The 15,992-nt window shown below is 43.3% G+C and overlaps 1 protein-coding gene across 1 annotated transcript in view; it reads right to left on the reverse strand.

Moving 5' to 3' along the window:
• The window catches only part of CC2D1B (coiled-coil and C2 domain containing 1B), a 28,480-nt gene that overhangs the window by 3,630 nt on the left and 8,858 nt on the right, over positions 1 to 15,992 (reverse strand). The window contains exons 7-22 of the mRNA XM_054286058.1: positions 14,518 to 14,776; positions 13,904 to 14,028; positions 13,693 to 13,768; positions 12,534 to 12,644; positions 11,907 to 12,037; positions 11,556 to 11,628; positions 9,385 to 9,497; positions 8,435 to 8,603; positions 7,049 to 7,221; positions 6,820 to 6,945; positions 6,238 to 6,296; positions 5,874 to 5,990; positions 5,327 to 5,400; positions 4,628 to 4,686; positions 2,804 to 2,855; positions 2,103 to 2,202 (exon numbers count right to left, since the gene is read on the reverse strand). Of these exons, the coding sequence (XP_054142033.1) occupies positions 2,103 to 2,202; positions 2,804 to 2,855; positions 4,628 to 4,686; positions 5,327 to 5,400; positions 5,874 to 5,990; positions 6,238 to 6,296; positions 6,820 to 6,945; positions 7,049 to 7,221; positions 8,435 to 8,603; positions 9,385 to 9,497; positions 11,556 to 11,628; positions 11,907 to 12,037; positions 12,534 to 12,644; positions 13,693 to 13,768; positions 13,904 to 14,028; positions 14,518 to 14,776 (1,817 nt within the window). The remainder of the gene's footprint in view (positions 1 to 2,102; positions 2,203 to 2,803; positions 2,856 to 4,627; positions 4,687 to 5,326; positions 5,401 to 5,873; positions 5,991 to 6,237; positions 6,297 to 6,819; positions 6,946 to 7,048; positions 7,222 to 8,434; positions 8,604 to 9,384; positions 9,498 to 11,555; positions 11,629 to 11,906; positions 12,038 to 12,533; positions 12,645 to 13,692; positions 13,769 to 13,903; positions 14,029 to 14,517; positions 14,777 to 15,992) is intronic.

The raw sequence follows: 15,992 nt of genomic DNA on the forward strand, positions 1-15,992 counted from the left end.
AACTTCTTGCTGGAGTCACTTGTGTTGAACAGTTTAATCAGCAATAAATCAGCAATTTACCTGCACAGAGCCAGGTGTTACAGCCCTTACCCAGACAAACTCCTCCAAAAGGCAACAGCCAAGACTAAACCACCCTAATTCCACAGAACTGTTCAGCTCAAACACAGCATTTCTTTGCCTGCATCCAAGCAGCTCCCTGAACCAGTCTCCAAAAGGTTTTATAAACAACTAAACCCTACAGAGTCTGGAGTTAAAAAAGATAACTTGGCCACACCTGCTGTGTTTTCTTGGAAATTTTCCAAGATTTCAGAAGCTTCCCTTTTTTACCCACTCTATTTCAGAAAAAACAAGCAACCAGACTAACAAACATAAAAAAACTCATTCTCCACAACCCCAAAACTTCCACCCTTCTTCTTCCTATTATCATTAAGAGATACTAAGGTACTATCAAGCAAGACTTGAGATATTCAATGGAAGCTCAAAGATTGTTCATGGAGCCTCATGATCACATCATTGGTGGCAACAGGAGACTGAGACTCTCAATCAGTGAGGCCACAGCAGACTCACAGAACAATTTAGGGAAGTTCAGAGTTTCTTAGCTCACATGTTGGAGTACTTCCTTCACTTCACAAGGACCTTAAATGAGGGGTTATGTAACTGTACTGCAGCATGTGGGGCACTTTGCTCATAAACTTCAGAGAATCAGCAATTCTTGCTGAGTTTTTTAAAGTGTTTTTCCATTTTATAACTCAAGAAACAAAGACTGGTTCATCCCTGCCCAGTTCCAGGGGGCTGCTGTGAAGACTGAGAACTTGCTCTAGGCTATGGCTTCAGAAACAGCTCTGGGGAAATCCCCTTTCATCTTCAGAAGCTTTTGGGAGAGGCTCAAGAAAAGACTTTTCTTTTGGAAAAATACATTGCTGAGTTTTTACTTGAAAGTGTTGTTAAACTGAAGTTTAATATATATGACCTGAAACAAGTCTCCTTTGCTCACTGAGCAAAAATAATTCTTGGGAGATGGTCAAAGAGCTATCAGAGAACCCAAAGTTACAACAACCACCAAAGCATTTCTGAAAGTTTTATTCATTTGTAGTTTTAGAAAAGACAGGGAGCAGACAGTGTTTAGAAAGATCACTTCATCCTGTCCTTTCTCCCAAGGAGATAGCTGGGAAAAAGTGATAGAAACCCCATTTAAAATAAATGTAAACACTTGACAGCTCTGTGCAAATGAGGGGGGATCTTGAACACGGAGCTGCCAGGATTGACAGAAAAAAATTAGAAAATCAACTTTTGCTTCAACAGAGATGGCAATGGATGATCTGGAGTAAAACAGTGGGACTTCAGGTCACACACTGAAACATCTGCAACTTGAAAACCATCTCAGAAAACCTATGGACAATTTCTGCATGGCCCAGTGATATCCACAAGGAATAGGACAGAGAGCCACCAAACAAAAACCAGATTATCTGGCAGCCCATCACAGTCTGGGATCACAACCAACCCAGGGATGAGGGAATACAGAACACTCCTATTGTGAATAACTGGACTGGGGATGATCCTGGTTATGAGCCTGGACTGGGGATGATCTCCCTGAACACTGAACATTGATCTGGTGATGCTGCTCTCTGAGATGAGGGGAGTCTGTCTCTCTCAAGGCAGCTGCCAGCAGTGCTCAGGAGGTATTGCAAGATCCAATGAATGAAAGTACAAAAACATAACTCTAGTTCGGCCATCACCTGTCACCTGCTTTCCTGCTCTTCATATTTTGCTGCCACTTCATTATTTTACGGAGTTATTCTACAGAATATTTAAATTTTCTAGTCCTGATGACTGAAACCAATCTGGGTAAGAATCAAAACAATTTGAGGTAAATCACTGCTTGCTCAGTCCCATGAACATCCTCAACTGATCTGAAACAGCTTCAGTGAATTTGTGCCTTTCCTCACCCCACAGGGGAAGAAGCAGCAGAGCTCAGGCACATTTTGAAAACTCTCAGACATGGATACCAGCCAACTCTTCAGTGCTGGCTTAGAGATTGTGCTTCATAAACTTCAGCTCCAACACTCTTTTGAGCTGTCAGCAGAGAAGCAAACTGGACTCACCCTTTGTGGAACACTTCAAATTTGATTCCTTTGGAGCGAACCGCGCGTCGGAAGCCGCGGTGGTTGCGGTTGATGTTCAGCTTGAACAGCTGGTTGTACTCTGCAGGGAAATAAGGACAGGGGAAGAAACCTGTGAGTCAAATGCTGTGCAGGGCTCCATCCCATGCACTGCTCAGAGCTCTTTTGTCTCAGTTTGGCCCACAGCAATCCTCCTCAGGAGGGTGTTTCAGTCAGGCCCAGGGTGTGTCCCTGTGCACAGTTCACGTCACCCTCCCCTTACAGGGACAGAACCCAAACTGCAGGAAAACCAAACCACTGTGAGCTGACAGCAGGGCACTGGGGAGCTAAAACTAGAGAGTTTAGGGCTTCCAGCACGTAAACAGTGTTTGTGGCTGTGAAAAAATGTACAAAATATTAAAGAAAAAGCAGAGTAAGCCTGGAATTACTGGGAAGGGTGTTTTGGATAATAAATGAATACTGGTATAATTCATGACATAATAGCTACCACCAATATTGGGATGAGGGGGAAGAAATTGCCAACACAGCTGGACTTCACCCCCCAACAAACCCTTTCATAAGAAAGAAGAAAACTGGTGGTGGGAGGACCTCTGGCCTGGTTCACAGTCTGACAACAGCCTGCACTGTCCAGGGATTCCCAAGGTGCAACATTTTCCCTCCTGTTCCAGAAAAAAAGGGCTCACCTGGACAATTGTTGTTGTTAATTACAGGTGTTTTACTCTTTTGAGGTTGTTCCTATTAAAAAAAAAAAAAAAAGAGACAGACATCACATAAAACTGTCAGGTATTGTTTGAAAACAGACTAGAGACCATTTTTATTGCCAGCTCTATTTTATGCCTATACCAGAAATGTGAGGTTTTAGGGGTTATCTAAATAAGAAGAGTCATGGTATATTCAAGACTAAAATACTTGGATTGCAGTGTGGTAACAAGGATAATACTGCAGAAAGAATAAGCCAAAACAGTACATTAAATATGAGAGCCATAGATAAGCTACATAGTCACAGTCAATTCAATCCAATCATCATAAAGTTCCTGACTGGGGCTGTTAAACTCCATGACAAACTGTGCACCTTCCAGCACACAGTAATTCTGTTCCTCCTGCATTAGCTGGAATAATAAGCTACACAAGGAATTCATCAACAAATCATTCAGGGAATTGTCCTACTATTATTTTCCCTGACAATCAATCTGCCACCAAAATGAATTAACTTTTAACCTAAAGCAGAGTACAAACTAAATCTCTGGGGAATGAACAAGGACAATGTGGCCTAATTATTGCAGCTACTTTGCAAAACTGATTTCAGCTGTAAAGGAGAAAGGTGGTATATTTATTTGACTGTTGGCTAAGGAATAAAGACCTGGTTCTGCTTTAAACAAAGGAAAATAGACTAAAAGGAACTATGCTGATTCTTATTCATTCCCCAGAAAATTATTCATACAGACCAGTTCTGGTTTCAGCCACCCTAATTGTGCTACTCCTTCATTAAGGCCTCGAGTCACTCAACCCTAAACACAAACCTGGTCTGACCATCACCAATTTCCCACAGGTAAATGAATTAATTTTGGTGGAATTACTGCAAAATTTATTGGGAGGTAGAAATCCCTAGGCTCTGCACTCTCCCAGGGCTAAGCATTAGTCCTGCAAGAGCAAGGTCTGGTTTTGTCTTACAGAGAGAGCAGCAAAGCGCCCCAGGATTTCTACTGACAGTAAGAGACCAGTCAGTCCTTCCCCAGAATCCCTTCTAGCTCTCAGGTTTGAGTATTTTTCAGACCAGAGACTGCTTTTCAAGGTGAGAGGAACAGGATAACACTGGGGAACTGGGGAATTCCAAGGAAAGAAGTAACACATATGTGTATACATATTTTTATATACATACACATACATACATGCACATACACACAAGTTTTAATTAGGAAGGGCGAGAAGCTTGCATGGCCCAAGTCCTATCTCCAGATATAGATATATTTCCTAATTAAATCACCATTTATTTGATGACAAAGATTAACACTTTCAATCCAATTCTACAATTGTAAGGGAGGCTCAAATGCAATACCTTTAAAAGCTTGGATTTTTAAGGGAAGAGGACTTAGGGAGATCACATCTAAGGTGGCCCTTGGCAACAAATTTGTGTGCCCTGGTGCTGGGTGTGTTTGCACCCCTGAAAGAAATGAACCTTGACACATTTTGCCAACATTGGAGAGAGCCTGATTGTGCCTTCAGGGGGAGAGCTGGGCATGGCTGAGCACTGAGTGCTGCCGCTACAGAACCTGCAGACACCGCCCTGCCAAGGGGAAGGTGTGGAGGAGAGCATCGAGAGAAAAGTGCCAAGCTCAAACCTGCAGCCAACAGGCTCAGCAGCTCTGCTTCTGAGAAAAAGAAATCTGCTTTAAAAGCAGATCCAGGCAGGATGTCTGCAAGTGTTCTCCCTTTCCTTGGAGCCCTCACAAGCTCATGCAGTGGCAGGGGGGACAGACTGAGGGGCAGAAGAGCCACGACACACTCACCGCACTCGGGTACTGAAATTCAAACTTCACAAACGCATCCAAATCTCTTGGTGACACACCTGGGTGAGACAACAACCAGCCAATCCAAACAGCCAGTACAGACATTGTCATTGCATCTGTCATCTCGAGCAGGATTCTCAAGAGCACCCAACTGTTTTACAGTAGGACTCATGACCTGCCTCTAGGCAACTGAATAACCCATCCATCAAAGCAAAATCCACGGAAAGTTGGCATCCAAGGGAAAACACCTGGGTTTTTTTTAAAATGTTGTTACTCCTAAGAGTCTAGCACAGATGGTTTACAAGCTCCCAGGAACAAGGGGCTAAAAGCAGTAACACTGGCTGGAGCAAATCCTGTCTACTGACAGGTCAAAGTGTTGCAACTCATAGGCAGGCACTTGTAACAAAATAGGAGATAAAAATGAAGCCTTAACTATGACCCAGTTATGAGTGAACCCAGGAAAATTTAAAGTTCTTCTCTCTGTCCAGATGGAACCCAGATTCTCTTTCTTCACCTGTCTGCTTTTTTAAAAATACTGTTTAAAGTTTTTAGGGGGCACGAGCCCAAAATGTGATTACTTTGTTTTAATGAGAGAAATGTTAGCTCCTAAAGTGGCCCTCAAGATAGAGAAATTTAGTTCCCCATTACTTTCCTTACCAACTCAGAGGAAACAGCCCACATGCCCTCCTGAGTACACACCTGGTGGGGCTGGTAGGTTCATCCCCCTGACAATAAGAAGGTGCATTTCTGTGCTGTTGAGATCAGAAAATATCCTGTGAAAAGAGAAAGAAAAAAAGCACATTCATCCCACCATCAGCTGACCCACTGCCAGACCAGGATGCCATGGCTATTTGTCAGAGCTTTTTCAACAGTGCACTCCTACAGAGATCATCTCCACAAAATACAGCAGAGCAAGGGAAGAGCACAAACAGAGCTAAAAATATCCCTGTGGCCAGGAACAAAGCCCAGGAGGCAACAGGATGGAGGGAGAAACACACAGGAAGGAGGAATGGCTAAGAAACAGAATATAAGAGGGGAAGCTGGAGGCATTTTGAAAACAAAAGAATCAGCACGAGAAGGTAGAGAGCAATTTTGTATTTAAGTTGTTGAGAGTATCCTTTCAGGAATGCTGAGTATAATCCTGGATACCACCCAAGTTTGCTGAAGCCCAGAATTCCCTAAACAAGGGCAAAAGACCAGGAAAGTCATTCCAGCCTGACTGAGAAATACTTTTGTTTTTCCACACCTTATCATTTTAAAGGTTCTTTCCTCAAAGTGATGGCTTGGAGGATCCATTCCTTGTGCTCGTGCAAGCTGTAGGATCTCCATATCCTTTTTACAACCTTGTGCCAGTTTCTCAAAGCTGTAGAAAAGGCAAAAAAAAAAAAAAAAATCAGCAAAAAAACCCACATGTGCTCGAAATCAAACAGAACACAGAGTAACCCTCAGCCAGAGCTGAGAGCAGTGTGGAGATGCAGGAATCACAGTCCCAAGCCTTTCACACGAGGACAAACTTACCAACTCAAACCCCAACATCTTTAGGGGGTGAGGCAGCCTCAACCCTGACACAGCAGCTTTGGGGAGGACTGAAAGCAGGCACTGGGTCTTACCGAGTTGTTTCTGCTACGTTTCCCAGATGCATGAATTGCTTGGAGTACTGCACACACCTCTGTCAACAAAACCAAACCAAACACATTCACTCAGTGATCCCCACACAGATTCATGAGTGGCACAGTTCTGAGCTTGATGACAAGTTAATTTAAGAAAAACCAGGCATTTTCCTGAGTCACTCAAGAACATTCACCACCCCATTCCTCAAGTCCAAAGCACAGCATCTGTTTAAGCTGTTCTCCCTATTACTTTTTAATCACCTGATCTGTAGATATGATGTTCACCTTAGGCCTAGTTTTAATATTCAGGTACTTTTTTGAAACTTGAGTGCTCATAATTAAGAATGATAATTTACTAGTCCCAAGCATTCAAAAGCACACCCTCTGGCTTTAACTATCCATAGAATCCAACTCTGAAAATTCTCCATTTTAGGACACACAGTGTCAAAAGTATTTTAAAAGAAAAAAAAAAAAAAGACTCCACTGGAACAATGATGGGATTAGGGATTATAGCATTAATAAACCCCAGAGAAATGTACAAAAGCAATTCCAAAACATTTCCAAAAAATATAAAATGGTCACCTCATGTTGGTCCTTCAGCAATTTTACAAGCTGAGCATAAACTTCATCTGCTTTCTGAGACAGCCTGACATCTTCATGGTGTACAAAGATAAAATCACCCTCATCATCTGTAGGAGGTGATGGCAGCTGCAACACAAGAACACCACATTTCAGAGCCCTTATAGGGAAAACTAAGCACTTAGATGTCCAAGAATAGGAAACAAAGCAGAATATTACCAGTCCTACTAACCTTGGAAATATCAACAGTTTTGCCAGATTTTGCCTGCTCAATCTTTAGGTCAAGGCCCTTGGCTGTTCTGAGATATGTCTTTGCCTGTTCGAGGTTGTTTTCCCTCTTTGCTTTGATGGCTGCCTTCAGGTATTGCTTCTTCCTGTTCTCCAGAAATTCCAGCTGCTCCCTAACTGAAAAACAGTTGTACAGAAACACTCACCCATCTGATACTGCCCCTGACACAGGTTTAGCCTGTTCAGTTTACAGCCAGGAAAAGATCAGTGAAAGGACAGATGTCAAATCAGGAGATTTCCTTACTGCACTCAACTGTTTCTTGGGCATTTTAAAGCATTAAAAAAAGAAACAAGCTTCCTTCTGGAACAGCACCCTTCATCAAAAAAACCTTACAGCACTTCACAAGTGGCACAAGAGTTATTACAGCCCCTAATTTGCAGGCTTGAGACAGATTCCAGCACAGCTGACTGGTCCAAGGGAGAAGCTGAATCCAAACTTTCAGCTCTCCATGTTAACTTCTAAAAAACAGCAAATATTATGAGCATCCTCTGGAGTAATTTCCTTTCTCTCCTCTGATTTGTCAGAAAAGAACCCTGATGAACCAATGTGCAGGCCCATTCAGGCATATCATCTCTGCTTCTCTGTAATCTCTTGTTCTCTTAGTTTCTAATTAATGCTTGAGTCTCTTCTTGCCTTGCCAAAACATTAAGGACAACCACACCAGTAAGATTGCTTTACATTGTACCAGTTAGTGCATCAGTCAGCCAGGCAGTTCTACTTCATCCTGAGGGAACCGCCCAGGGCAGAAGGGAAGGAGGATGGGATTACAGTGGAGGCATCAGTGAGAGCTGAGCACAGGCAGTGTGTGCCCAAACCACCCTGGCAGTGGTGCCTGTCCCTCACTGTCTGCACAATTCACCCTGCACACATCCTGCCCAGCGACCTTAGCAAGGCAAGAGCAGAGATTGATGAAGCCCTGCCTGCACTGCCAGCCTGAGACCCCTGGGTGAAGCACCAGGCAGAGAACTCTGTGTGATGCAGGGAGCTCCATTAGATCAATGAATAATTCACACTGGCAACCTGTCCCCTTTAATGAGGGTACATGGAGAGTTCAGCTGTGAGCAGAGTTAAACATTATGAATCGATACACTTGTTACATCAAAATTAATTAAAAAACCTAATCAGCCTTATAATTATACATGCTGTCTCTGTGAAATAAAGCTGCATGGCTGGTCTGGGTCTGCCCTCCAGCACACACATATTGAGGCTCCTGTCAGAGGAAATCTATGGCACACATTCACAGGCTCACACCTAAATTATAAAGTCTTCCCCAAACTAGAGCAAACCACTTGCATGTGGAGCACTGGGGATGCTGATCCCTTCACTTACCAGCTGGAGGGAGATGATCCATTGACTCTGCCTTGTCCAGGGAGGAGGGGGATGCAGCTCGTTTCAGGTGCTCAGGAGAGCTCTCCTGAGCTGCAGCAGGTGGAACTGGAGTTGGCCTAACAACCTGAGTTGGCTTCTTGGCAACTGGGGCCTGGGGAAGAGGCTCACTCTAGCAAAACAAAAAGAAATGCATATTAAATGCATAAAATCTGTTCCAGGGTTGAGGACAGCATCTCAAGCATCAGCATCATGGTTATCACTGTACCAGCCTTTGGATATTCCTTTTGAGGGGAGCATTGCATTCTAGACAGCAAATTTTAACTTCTGGAGGTTTATGAGCCATGCCAGGCCAGCAGGTAACTGACCTATGGAAGCCATAGATGGAATAAAAGGAATATTCAACAAGGCTGTGATTTTTAAAAAAGTAGAGGCATGTAAAAAAAAATCATCCAGAAATTCTCTCCATTAAAAGCTACTCCAGTTGAAAGCACAATCAATCAGCAAGCAAATCCAGAGAGAAATAGAAATCAAAGCAAAGTCTAAATGCTGGTGCAGCCTGACAAAAAGCAGTAAGAGCTGAACATCCTGGGAAAGAACAAACATAGGAAGCTACTGGGATGCAGGATAAAAGTATGGATTTAACTTCAGAACAATGTAAAGGAGTGGTGAGGATCTCAAGTGTTTGCTTTGAAAATAAAATCTAAATATATGACAGCTATGAAAGAGCTGAACCCTGCACTCACAGGCTCTGTGGTACTGACTGTAATAACACCTCATCTGTCTCTCCTACTCCATAAAGGAAACTGAAATGACTACTGAGATCCTGCACTCCTCAGGCTTTTGGGAATGTATTTCAGCTCATTTCCTTACCTGGAAATCCGATGGCCTCATCTCTGCATGCCATAAGAGATGGCAATTGAACTTTTACACATCCTACAGGCAACACTAACCTCCTCCTCTTCATCATTCTCCTCCATGTTTGCCAGCTTGCTGGCAGTCTCCAGGACAGCAGCGATTGTGCTGCCACCATCTGTTGCTGCAACACCAGGAAGAGGGGGAAATCCTGTGCAGGAAAGGAACACAGAGGAGAGAGTTGCATAAGCCCTGTGGTGTGTCCTCCATAGTCCTTGTTTACTGGGAAGCTGTTTCTATCCAAATACCTATTATCTACTGTATTTTAGTATTCAGTCTAACTAGACTGAGGCCAAGGCCAAAAAGCCTTGCTAGATCAAGTCTGAGTGGTGGCTTTAGATCACATCTCTCACAGACACCCAGCTTAAGGGGATGATAGCAAAATGATGCAATAAATGAGCAGTTTTCCAAGCTGAGCAACCTCACAACCTCTAGACTTCAGCAGTAGGGATGCCCCCAGAACCAGCAGAGAATTTAGTCCTACTTTTTCCCCTCTCAGTGCTGCCTCACTTTTGCACGCACACAGCCCAGCAGAAAATCACTGCTACCCCCAGAGTGATAAACAATCCACTGCTGACAGCTGGGCTGTTACACACTCAGCCTCTGCTGAAAAGGTACTGCAGTGCAGAGGTAGCAAACTAAGGCAGAATCAGAGAAGTTAAAAGAGAAGTGTATGAAGAAAAATGTCCTTCATTGTTTTGTTATTCTTTTAAGTATGGGAGGAAGGCTTGGTGATGGAAGATAAACTCTCACTACCACAGGATCAGTTTAGTGTCAGCTTCAGAGAACAGAGATCCAGAGCCACTACTATAAAATGTCTGTTAAGACTTCTTTCATTTAATATATAGCAAGTATTCTTGCTGCCAGCCTCATGAGAAGTGCTAAAAAGCAGTGACTAAACTGCTTCTAAACCTAGAGATGGCTGCTACAGCACAAGTTTGAGGTACTCAGGCAGGCAGAACAGAGAACCCTGTGCTGCTGCCCCATGTGACATTTGATCCACTGCTCAGCAGCATTTCTGTTTCCAGGGAGCCCAAGGCTGGTACCTGTCACCAGCCAGATGCCATGAAGGGCACTGCCACCCCAGGATAATTCACTGGTGGTTTCAGTGACTGCCTGATTATTGTCTTCAGTGTAAATCACATGGCCCCTAAATGATGGCTGAAAAACACAGCTGATGTGCAAGGACACTGAGCAGTTCTCCATATTTCCAGAGGTATAAATATGGAGTACCTCAAACTGGTATTTACCAAGAAAGGGACCACATTCTGCAAAAAAGGATGCTAAACTGCCTTTCAGGGCCAGCTTAAAACAGGAAACCTTCAAAGCCACACTGACAGAGCTGGCAGTGCCTACTCTACAGTGCTTGCCATTGCCACATTTGACAGTGACAAAACCACCACAAGGTCCATCTCTATCCTCTAACTTAAAATCCAGGCACTGCTTTGCAGAGCTGAGTGTATCCTTCAGAAGAACACATCAGGCCCAAGATAAAAGGCAACATGTTTCTAGGGGAGAAATGGCATCATGCAAATGAGAGGCAGAGCATTCACAGATGACCTTGCCCAAACTTTTCCAGACACAGCACTCTGTGTTCTGAAGAAGATAAACAGGACACAGTGTCTCAAGAAAGAGGCTCAGCTGCTGCCTCTGCCACTGCCTCAGTGTGACCATGGGCATGGTTTGCTCCATCTCTGCAGATGCTTTTAACAGCCAGGAGAGCTGCAATGCTGATTTGATGTTACAAGTTTTACAAGGAGATATTCATTAATATCAAGTTCTGAGGCTCCTGATAGGAATCAGCAGAATGGGGGACATCAGGAAAGTTTTTTCACTTCTAAAAACCCCTTCCCAGCAAAACTAAGAAGCCAATATAACCCAAATTTAGTCTTTCCTCTAGGAGGGCTGACAGAGAGGATAGACAAGTAACATTTTTAGCACCTGCCTATGGTGAAGTAGTTGAACTTTTCAAATAGTGCCAATTTTAAATTCCCGTACTGTCAATCAGGCTGTCAATATGCACGAATATTCAATAGTGTCAGTGTCTGGGAGCATATTAATAAAAAAATCTCACAACACCATCAAACAGCAAGGCCAGCTACTCACTGAGAAAAAGGAGGAGCAGGCAATACCTGCACAGTCCCTCCAGAGCCTAGCAGGTGTACAAAATTTTGGGGATTAGGTTTTACAGTTTTACAGTCACACTTACCAGGAGGAACAGGTAGCTCAGCAAAATTCACTTTTCTCCCTGCCTTATGGGCTCTTATGGCATCTTGGTATTGCTGCAATCAAAGGCACTCAGTAAGACATAAAATAGAGCTGACTGTGAATTAGCAATCATCTGTATTTAACCAGCATAAACACTGCACAAGAGTCAGTATTTTACTACAATATGCGCATTGTCTCTATTTCTTCCTCCGAATGCTTTCCAGCTTCCCCACTGGACCTCTTTTCAAACAGACAGACAATACAGAAATTATTTCAGCCTTGAAAAAGTCTTCAGCAAGAGAACTCATTCAAAAGGCTTTGCTGGATGCAAGGAGCCACAGTCCAGCTGTACCTTGGCTATCCTGTCGTGCATCCTGCCCTTGCGATCGTCCCCGCTGGCCCTGGCCTGGGCTGCTGCTGCCCTGTACCGCTCCAGCCGCTGCTGCAGCGCCTCCAGCACCGTCCTGGGCTGCTGCAGGGACTCTGCAAACCACAAAATGCCACAGCATGGAGATTTCAAAACACACAGGCTGCTGTCTCCTCCCCTTCTTCAGAGAACAGCACTGGAAAGCTTCACTATGAACACTGCTGTTAGAAAGTTCATTAACTTTTACTTCCATCACTGGTCCAGAACAAAAGTACATTGGATCAGCAGCAAACAATACTCAGGAACACCAGCCAGGTTTACTCACTCCTGCTGCAGTTCAGTGGGAGAGGTCAGACGTTAAAGTGCTTCCCAGCTGTGCTATTTTCATGACTTATTACATGTGTAGTGCATGGCTAGCAGGAGACCTGTGATGATTTCAGTGATTAAGCAAATGCCTAACAGAGACCCAAAGTCTCATCATGTTGAGATATTTGATGGTGCTGGGAGGTCAATTAAGGCGTCATTGAGGATTTTTAGGATTTGGTGGTTTTTACAAAGATTGAGGGCCATTGGTTGTTTTTGTGTGTGGATATTGAAATGCAAAAGTCCTACCTGAAGCTTCTTGGGTCTGAGGTTCAGGTGTTGCAAGATCCTGGGAACTTCCCACCCGAGGTGGTACTTTTTGCTTGGATGCATCTTGTACACGTCCTAAGCTTTCAAGATCTGCAAAGCAGGGAAAGCAGGAAGTTTCACAACATGTTCCATACACAGCAATTACTGCTGCATGTCACTCAGAAAACCTTCAATTTGATCATATTATCTTCCTGAAAGCTTTCTGGCTTCCAAACAGTATCTCCACAACTAGATAAGTCTAAGGTTCCCATTACCTACAGAAAATGCTTTATAAGAGAAAATCTCAAATGCTGATTTAATTTTGGTTAGGGCTGCTTGAGGGGGAAAAAAAAAGTAAAAGTAGTTCAAGTATTCTAAGAATTCTTTCCCCAAAATATAACTTGGTATCTTGGCAGATGGAAAGAGTGAACAAGTCTGCTAATTGACTAAAATATTCTAGTAACAAAAGATGTGCTGGGAAAGGGAAGAAACTCATATCATCTATTCAGAAACTCCAGTTTCTGGTACTGTGTAACAGAAAACTACGAGATTATTTGCTGCAAAAATCTGACACTTTTTTAAGGCAAGGTTATGCCCTGGGTGAAGTTCCTCTGCAATAGCATTTAGTGATCAGTAACTTGAGTCATGACTCTCATGATTTACTGAAATAATCTGTCATTTAGTGTCTTAGAATAAAATAATAAAAACATAAAACTCTCTCTTACCAGGACTGAGGTACCTTTAATATTGATAACTTGCTTTAAAAATTAGACTTTAGTGCACTACAATCTGTTAATCTGAATGTCACGAATTTTAGTTGAAGCAGATAACACCATCAAACATTACAGTAAATTTTAAGAATGTGCCATTATCCTTCTTTCCCTTCCACTTCAACTACTGGCTGCTATTATCTACACTTAAAAAATCCAGAATATGAGACATCAATACTTGTTGGAACTTGTAATTCACAGAGAGTAACTGCAATATAAGTAATGATACCTCACTTCTCTTCATTGGTCTTGATTAGACTATGAACATGCAGTGAGCCTCAATCCTAAACAATCTCCAGTTCTTTTAATAGCTTTGCAACCAAATGCAGAATCATTCCATTACAGCACAGAGAGACTTCTGAAAAGGTTTCCTGAAGACAAAGCCTTACCCTGAGGAGATGGAGGCATATTCTGGAGGTCTATTGGCTGCCCACTGTCCAAAGCTTCCAACACCACATTGAATTTCTAACACAGAAAAAAACAAAAGGTTTATTCTGGTCTGTCCAAGACCTGCCAGCTGCCACAGCCAGTATGTGACATTTAATGCATATGGGTACAGCACAGGGTATGTTCAGCATTTGGGATTTCTTGAGTGCATACCTTGCCTGCCCTCATGTATTCCTTTGCCTTCTCCAGGTCCCCTTGCTGCTTGGCTTTTAGAGCTGCTAATTTATACTCTTTCTGCCTCATCAGCAGGATTGCTCGTGTGCTGCTGTGCTGGGGATCTGGGAGAATGAGACAATGCTGAGACTGACACAGAGCATGCAAGATTTGCATCCCTTGCTACATCCACCTATGCAAAGCCACATTTGTCCCCTTGTGCTGTAAGTCACAACAGCCATCTTACAAACATCCTTCTTCCTCCAGTTACCAGAAGTCCTGTCTAACACAACAATTCCCCTTTTCCCAATTTAAAGAAAAATCGTAAGGTCTTTAAGTCAGTATCTCAAACTCTTTAAAGGCTGGGACTCCACAAGTCAAATAATGAAGGAGAAACTGAGGCACAGGAGAAGATAAGAATACTGATCCAGTGCACAGAAGAGCTTTAAAACTAACTGATTCCCCTGCCAGAAACTCAGCATTCCATGGACAACTCTGAGACATTCAGCAGGAAGCTCCAACATAAGCAGTGCTTTGCTACACACAACACAAACATCAGGGAAGATGCAACATTAAAATAGGGTTGCAACTGCTCCTCTCTCAGATCACAGTACCTGTTTCCACAGCAGGATCAGCAGCAGCACGACCTTGCAGAGACTCTGATTCCAAATGCTCCCTTGCCTCAGGAGAAGCCTTCTGCTCATCATCTGCAGCAGAGTCAGCTTTATTCTCTGGTGAGTCTCCTGAATTCTCTAGCTCAACTCTCATGGCTTGAGGTACACAAGAACTCTTTCCTGTGGCAACAGGAGGTGGCATTTCTTCCTCATTGATTTTTTTGCCTTTCTTCACTGCAGCCAGCATGGTTTCCAGTGTCTGGCACAGAAGGAACAACACAGCCAACAGGCATTTTCATCAAACATGTTACCAGCACAAGATCATTAAAAGACAAATTCATCCCCTTACACATGACAGGCTCTGTCACACACACCGCACAGACTGCTGCCCTTCAGCTCCCTGCTCTTCTGCAAGGAGAGAGAACTTCAGTGCCAGTGAAAGGTGTCCAGATACCAGAGCAAAGGCCTTGTTACCCTAACCAGGTAACTGCAGGTACCTCAGCACCCAGAATTATTGGGGAGTTGATGTGATCCACTCAGCTTTGTCACAGAAAGTCACCAAAGAAGCCATTTACACCAACTGTAGATGGATTTTGTGCATCTTTCAAATGTAATAAAATATGCTATTCTGAAATGCCACTGCCTACATGGATCCAGGGAAGGAAGGGCTCTGCAAACCTATTTAATGCAATGAGAAAAGCCATTAAATACTAATAAAGGAAATGGAGCTTCAGCTCACCACCTATGGTAAGGAGCTCTCACCATCTCTAACTTGGCTTTACTGCTGCTCATTTTTTAAAAAACCCTCCTCTTCCCCAAGTATTACCTTCCTCGGTATTTTTATTTTTTAAATTTAATTTGAGGTTCAGACAAAAGATCACCATGCACTTCAAGCCAAAACAAAAGTTTTACTTCTTTTATCTTCCAAAGAAACTGAAATGGAAGCACAGAAAGACAACAACAACAAAATCTCATCAGTGCCAGAATTACTGCTTTATTTTTTTAGCCATGGCATTGTTTGATCTATTGAGTAACAGTGGCAGACATACTTTGAAATGACTGCATGTGAAACTGGAGCTCAGACCAGCAGCCCATAGGCAGGTCCCTCTTCTCCATGTGGGGGTGACAGACTGAGGTTAAAGTTCACAGTTCCAAAACTACACAGAAGACAGAACTCTACACCATTTGTTGACATGTAATTTTGCTAATTCAGTAGCTGTGAGCTGTGAAGGGAGATCTGGTCTATTATCCTCAGTTACACTGCTCAGGCACAGGGAAACTCCCTACCCTGAGAAATAAAGGAAGTGGCACAGTGCACTTAGCTCATGACTGGATGGAATAGCTGGTTTGCCCATCCCTGTGGCTCTCAGAAAGGCCAGGTGCTTTTGTGTACATTCCTGTCAGGGCTGGCAGGCAGTGGACACACACAGACATCTTTCTTGTGCTTTTTCTTTCCTGAGTTTGGCCTCAGTTGT

The sequence above is a fragment of the Melozone crissalis genome, unplaced genomic scaffold (genome assembly GCF_028551555.1).
Source record: "Melozone crissalis strain CALT ecotype California unplaced genomic scaffold, PUWL_Pcris_2 ptg000045l_1, whole genome shotgun sequence".
In the NCBI taxonomy this organism is placed as follows: domain Eukaryota; kingdom Metazoa; phylum Chordata; class Aves; order Passeriformes; family Passerellidae; genus Melozone; species Melozone crissalis.